Raw genomic sequence first — 6186 nt, forward strand, 5'->3', positions numbered from 1 at the left:
GCGGGGGCCGGGGGCGGGCGGGGGCGGGGCCGCGGGCTGGGCGGTGGCTCCTGGACCCCGGCCCTGCGGCTCCGGCCTCCTGGGCCCCCTCCGGCACCACGCCCCGGGGAAGGTCCCTGTGCATCCCAGTCCCAGCCCAGCTCAGGGGCCACAGGCTTCTCAAGTATGTTTTGCCAGTTTTATTTACAGAAAACTATTTCAGCTCCCTTTTTAAAATGTGCTGACACAAACCTGTTCATCATATTCTCTTAGATTTTTCTTAAGCTCTTCCGTTTTGGTAGTTATGACCTCATTTTTTCAGATAGAATTTTTATTTCTCCTCTTAATCAATCTTCTGGACTTGACACACTTAACTAATTTGTTTTGTGTTTCTTGGGTTTTAAGAAACGAATTTATGTAATCTTACTTGAACCCACCCCGTAAATGCTTCATTTCGTGCGTAACACCTCTGTCCTCCTTCTGAGGATTTCATCACTGCAGTTGTCACCTCCTTACCCACGAGCGATTGAGGGTAAGCTCCCCAACGCGGAGTTTTTGTTTTTCTGCTTTTAAAAAAATCATTGATTCTGGGGTCATTGCTTGGAGCTCAGAGAACCTGAAGAGTCCAGATGTTGCAAATCTCTCCCATTTGTTGAGTTTTCCTTCACGACCGGCTCAGTGGATTTTTGCTGTTTCAAGTGAACTTGAATCTGGTGTTTTGGAGCAAGGCTCGCTATGTCCTTAGGAGGTAAAGCTTCTTAATCTTACTGTTCAGATTTTCTAAGCGAGACTCTGCAGGAATGTAGCTGTTGGCTTCCCCCTGTCGTCCTGTCACCTCTTGCTTTATGCGTTTTGAGGTTCTCTTGAGTTGCAAATAAGTTTGTATTTGTGACCTCTTCTTAGGATGCTTTTCCTATTCATTTCGTTTTCTTTATTTCTCTTGTTTTCTGGTGGATGAGTAGAAGTGTTCTCTTTTCTTCTTCATGCTCATTTGGAACTGATTTTTATTATCGTAGAGGTTACATTTACAATTTTAGCATTCTTAACTCTATAAACGTCCCTAACCAAGACTGTAGGGATTCACTGGTCTCCTTTCCCTGCATGTGACAAGGATCTTCACACACTTCACAGCCAACTGAGCACCCAGCACTGCACCTTATTGTTAGAGTTTTATTTTTTACTATTAAGAAATAAAAACACGTTTAGTCATTTGTTAGTCACATCTATTTGGTATATTTTAGCAGCTTCTGTGGCTACGGTTCCTTCTGCATTGCCTTCCTTCTGAGTTTATTTTTATTCTTGCTGAAGTAAACCCTGGAACAACATTTTCAGGAATGGCGTGTTTGCAAATCCTGACGTAGGTTGGTTTTTACGTCGGGAAATATCTCTTTGTCCTTCAAATGGCGGGCATACAATTCTAGGTTGAGCTGTTTTCCCTCAGCTCTTTGGGACGAGTACTGTCTTGTGACGTGGCTATTCTCGCAGGAAGCATCAGCAGCATGAGAGCGTTTTTTGCTCATTTTCCTTGACTTGTTTTCCTAACAGGTCTCTGTCATGGTCAAGTCCACTTAAAAGTTTCTCACTGAAACTCAGTATATGCTTTTGATCTAAAAGGTGATGTCTTTCTTTAGCTCTGGAAACCTCTCCATCTCATGGTTTCAAATAGGCTTCTCTTGTTTGCATTCTCGGCTTCTGGAACTCCTGCCACATTGGAGCACCTCTGTTTTCCCTTCATGTCTCTCGAGGGCATTATATATATATATATATATATATATATATTTTTTTTTTTTTACATCTTCTCATTCTCTGCAGAGCATTCAGGGTGATTTCAAAGAATTTTCTCCACGTTCCCACAGTCTCTCTTCCGTTGTGTCTGGTTTATCCACTGAAAGTTTATTGCATTCATCGATGGTTTTCCCCTCAATTACTGTTTAACATTCGAGATCTTTTTCACCCTACAAAGTTGGCCCTGGTAGTGTTTTCCATGGAGGGCAGCATGTAAGTTTATGTCACAAAACGGAATGCCGCATCTTATCGCAAGTACAAGCCGCTGTCGAAGGACGGCAAGATGACCGATGGGAAGCAGCGGGCTCTTCGTCGGGGAGAGCCGTGCCGGGCAGGCGCAGGTGCGGACAGCTCGCTGCCGGCCTCCCGGAATGGCGCATTTGCACCGTGTCGAGGAGGGTGACGCCAGCCATTCAAGCACAGATTTATGCCGTATTAGCACATCCCCCGGACAATAGGACATTTGCCACTGCGGGGCCCAGTTTAGGCTGCAGGGGAGGGGGGCACTGAAAGCGGACGATCGTGTCAGAGGACCCTGCTTAGGAACACTTCCTCCTTCGGGCGCCCTCAGGTACGCGAGGCCCAGCCTCCCAGAAGCAGGGAAGGAGAGGGCGCCCCAGCTGCCCGCGCTGACTTCCGGGTCTCCTGCAGGTACCAGGCTTTCAGGGGAGATGATGGGCAGTATTCTCCGACCTACTGGAATCTTCTGGCCATCCGCCTGGCCTTCGTCATTGTGTTTGAGGTTAGCCACGTTCCCAGATCCCCCGGCTCCGGGATGCCTTGCCCGATTCACCATGTGCTGTGCGTGCGTTGGGGGCATGGGGGTGTAGACGCGCCATCACCTGGTCCCATCGCAGCTCTCCTGCGCACCGTCTTCTCCCCATCTTGGAAGTGGTCATTCCCTGGCTGGCCTGTCTCTGGGCACTGCAGTGCGTCCAGGAGGCTCCGCAGGGCCACAGAACCTGAGACAGGTCTCTGTAGCGGTGGCTTCTGCCCCCCCTGGGGCCCCCCCTGGGGCCCCCCCTGCTACACTCCTATTCTCCAGCTCAGCCCACACCTGGGGAGCAGGTGCCCGCAGCGGGCCCTGTTCAGGCCACTCTAGGCATCTGTCCTACCGGGGGGGGTGCCCTCCCCACTGCTCATCCCGTCCCGCTCCCAGCACGTGGTGTTCTCCATTGGCCGTGTCCTCGACCTCCTGGTACGCGACATTCCTGAGTCTGTGGAGGTCCAAGTGAAGCGGGAATACTACCTGGCCAAGCAGGCGCTGGCTGAGAATGAGGTGAGCGCCGCCCGCCTCCCCCACCCCGGCCCTCCTGCGTCCCCTGCCCTCGTCCACCAGTGGCACGGCACCTGGTCCAGCGCTCTGCCTTGGCACGTGACAGACCACAGTCGGTCCATTCACTCCCTCCTGCGCCCTCTCCTGGAGACAGGCTCTCTCCAGAACAAAGGACAACGGCTTTCTGGGCTCGGAGAAGAGTCTGGGCCCACAGCCTACAACGCCAGGAGTTGGCCAGGCCTCACCAGTCCCCTCCCTCTGAGGTCACAGGGGTCACCTCAAGTTGGCAGTCCCACCTGGAGGGCAGGGACTCAGAGGCCCCAGAACTATCAAAGGCTCACTGCCCTCCAGAGGCCACACAGCTCACCTCCTGCTGCTTCCCGGCCCAGGGCGCTGTGCCTTCAATGACCCTGGGTCTCTGCTCATGCACCTTACCTCCCAGGTGCTGGCTGGGGGCCCCCAAGGCCAGCTGACTGCAGTCCCAATAGCTGGAGCTGCTCCCTGCCATCTTCCTCCCAGCCCCCGGGGCAGGTGGCTTCATACTTGATTTGCTGGCTCCCCTCACCCCTGCTCAGGGCCCACTGCCCGCTTCCCCCCAGCCTCTTGCTGCTCTGGGCGCTGATCCATCGCCCACATGCCACCTGGGAGAATCACACCAGAGACTAGAACTATGTGGATCTCCAGTTACCACTCAAGAGCATGTGGAAGACACCCCTGGTCCCACAGGACCAAAACAAGACACGCCGCATGATAAAATGAGTTCTAGCACACGTTATCCAGTTTTGGGTTTTATTTTAGAATTTATAAAATTCCAGTGTCATCCATATTCATAAGCCTTTACACATGTTTGCATATAATCTCCAGATTCCAAAATTAAGGCCAAGGGACGGATCATAGCTATGGAAACACATGATATGGAAGACATTCAACAAAGGAAATGGACACGCACACCCCACCCTGCCCGGGGCCGTCCCGACAGCAGGGGTGGCTGCAGGACACCAGGCCTGGGCAGGGTCACCAAGCAATCTTTAGTAACCACCACCAAAAACCGAGCACACAAGATCCCAAATACAGTTTAGGGAAGGGGGGGGGGGAACGAATGCATCTATGACATTTAGCAATAAATGCAGATGTGCAAAAAAACCTGTTGAGAAAATTTAAAATTCACCTCTAGGGAAGGGCAGGGATGAGGGCTGTGGACGGATGCTATAGAAAAGACGAAGCGAAGACGGGTTTGGGTAGACGCCGTGGGAGTTGGAGGCGCAGGCAGAGGGAAGCAAGATGGCCAACAGGAAAGGCTCCAAACCTCATGTAGGTGGAGAGGAGGTACCCTTTCCCAATCAGGCTCCCCAAGAGATGGAGGGGGTGGTCCTGGAGAAAGGCAAGGCAGCGCCTCCCCTCCTCCCCCCATCTCCTCACTGGGCCTACTCTGGGGTCACCCAGCCTGTCCGCTCAAGTGCGTGTTCTCTCCTACCCCAGTCTGTCGCTCCTAGAGATGGGCACACTGCAGGTTGCCACAGTGGACGGGAATTGCAAGGTCAGCAAGCTTCAGTTAACGGAACTCGGGTGGAGGGGGACACGGGGACGGCCCAGGCTGTGTACTGGACACACGTCTGGCCCCTAGGAACTCTAGGATCTCGGGGTGGGACAACAGGACAAGACCCAGTCACCTCTGTGGGGGTGGAGGCTGGGATGGGGGTCCAGAGAGCAAGACAAACGGCCCGTCCTCGTTCCCACACACCACGCCACACAGGTGCCTCCGCACTGCCCGGGGCCCCCTTTCTTCTCCAGAGCAGACCTTCAACAGTCGCTGGGGGGTGGGGGGGCACTGTCCCGCCAAGGCCTGCAGTCCAATACCCACAGTTACCCACCACGTGCCCACGAAAGACAGACTCTCCCTTATCAGCGCCCAGACTCCGGTCCCGGCCAACCCCAGGACCACGAAGCCTGCCTCTCCAAGCCAACTCCAGGAGCCTGCACACAGCATCTGGGAATGTGTCAGAAGACAGCCTGGGTGAGCCCCAGCGCCGCAGCAAACATGCCACCACCAGACACCTCTAAACCGAGAGGCTGCGCGCCAGGGTGGCACTCCGCTAAGCACGGGGCCACGCCACGCTGGCTCTGAGGTAGAAAGGACACGACTCAAACACCGGGCTTCTGTGGGGGCGGGCACGAGGGAGGAGCGAAGGTCTCCACCAAGGCTCTGCGGGCCTCCCCTCTCCCTGTCCCGTTTCTCTGGCCACACGAGGCCACCATGCCAGCCGCAGTGGACCCAGATGGAGACGTGAGGCCTTGCCTTCAGGCTCCGCTCACCAGACTTGGGCTCTCCAGCTCCGTGTGGTGCAGGGGTGGAGACACTTGGCGCTTTCAGAACCCAACGTGTGTAAAGCCAAGACCACCTGAGAACCCGGGTCACCCTTCTGCCTTTCTGGTCCCCTCTGGCTCCACCGCGGCTGTCGTTTGGGTCCGGGCGCTCCCAGTGTGCAAACTGGGTCTTCCTCCCCACCCTGTGGTCTGGACTAAGTGGGCTTTTTGGCAGCTGGAAGAAGGTGGATTGCATTCGACAAGGAGGGTCTGGATGGCAAGCAGAGGGAGGGAAGGAGGTGGGAAAGGAAGAGGGCAAACGTTTTGGCTTTTATAAAGTCAAGGAAATTTATTTCCTGAGGTCATGACACAGGAAGAAGACTCAGCCACAGCTATGGAGCTCTCACAGTGGAGGCCAGAGCCTCACTGACATGCTGGAGGACCAGGACGCTGACAGGGAAATGTCCAATTACCTCTGTTAGTGTTCACAACAGTGGAGAGCCCTCCCAGAGCGAAGGCGTCAGGGAGCAGATCCTGAGGGCACGCGAAAGCTGGCGTGCCCGGCTTCACTGCGAGACCTCGGGGAGGGGGAAGCGTCAACAATTTATGGAGGGTCCAGCTGCTGGGTCAGATTGAAACAAACCATGTGTGGTGGGGTTTGGGTCAGCAGGCTGGAGAGGTTTCTGCTTTTTGATCATTATCGTTTGGGGCCCCATGGGAGGGTCTTGGGGGCCACCTGAGCCCCAAAGCTGGGAAATTCTTCAGAGCTGCTCATATCAGGGGCCTGTAGGGGAAAGAGTGCACAGCTTTAGGAAGGAGCTCCCGCCCCAGCAGCTTCCCAA

At 54.5% G+C, this 6186-nt stretch overlaps 2 protein-coding genes across 2 annotated transcripts in view; one reads left to right on the forward strand and one right to left on the reverse strand.

Moving 5' to 3' along the window:
• The window catches only part of ANO7 (anoctamin 7), a 25132-nt gene extending 21356 nt beyond the window's left edge, over positions 1 to 3776 (forward strand). The window contains exons 23-24 of the mRNA XM_034655587.1: positions 2416 to 2506; positions 2924 to 3776. Coding sequence (XP_034511478.1) covers positions 2416 to 2506; positions 2924 to 3448 — 616 coding nt within the window. The 3' untranslated portion in view covers positions 3449 to 3776. The remainder of the gene's footprint in view (positions 1 to 2415; positions 2507 to 2923) is intronic.
• A 1890-nt stretch (positions 3777 to 5666) lies between these two features.
• Positions 5667 to 6186, reverse strand: part of HDLBP (high density lipoprotein binding protein) — a 290773-nt gene continuing 290253 nt past the window's right edge. The window contains 1 exon segment of the mRNA XM_034655593.1: positions 5667 to 6128. Coding sequence (XP_034511484.1) covers positions 6042 to 6128 — 87 coding nt within the window. The 3' untranslated portion in view covers positions 5667 to 6041.

Source organism: Ailuropoda melanoleuca, chromosome 2, assembly GCF_002007445.2.
Source record: "Ailuropoda melanoleuca isolate Jingjing chromosome 2, ASM200744v2, whole genome shotgun sequence".
NCBI lineage: Eukaryota > Metazoa > Chordata > Mammalia > Carnivora > Ursidae > Ailuropoda > Ailuropoda melanoleuca.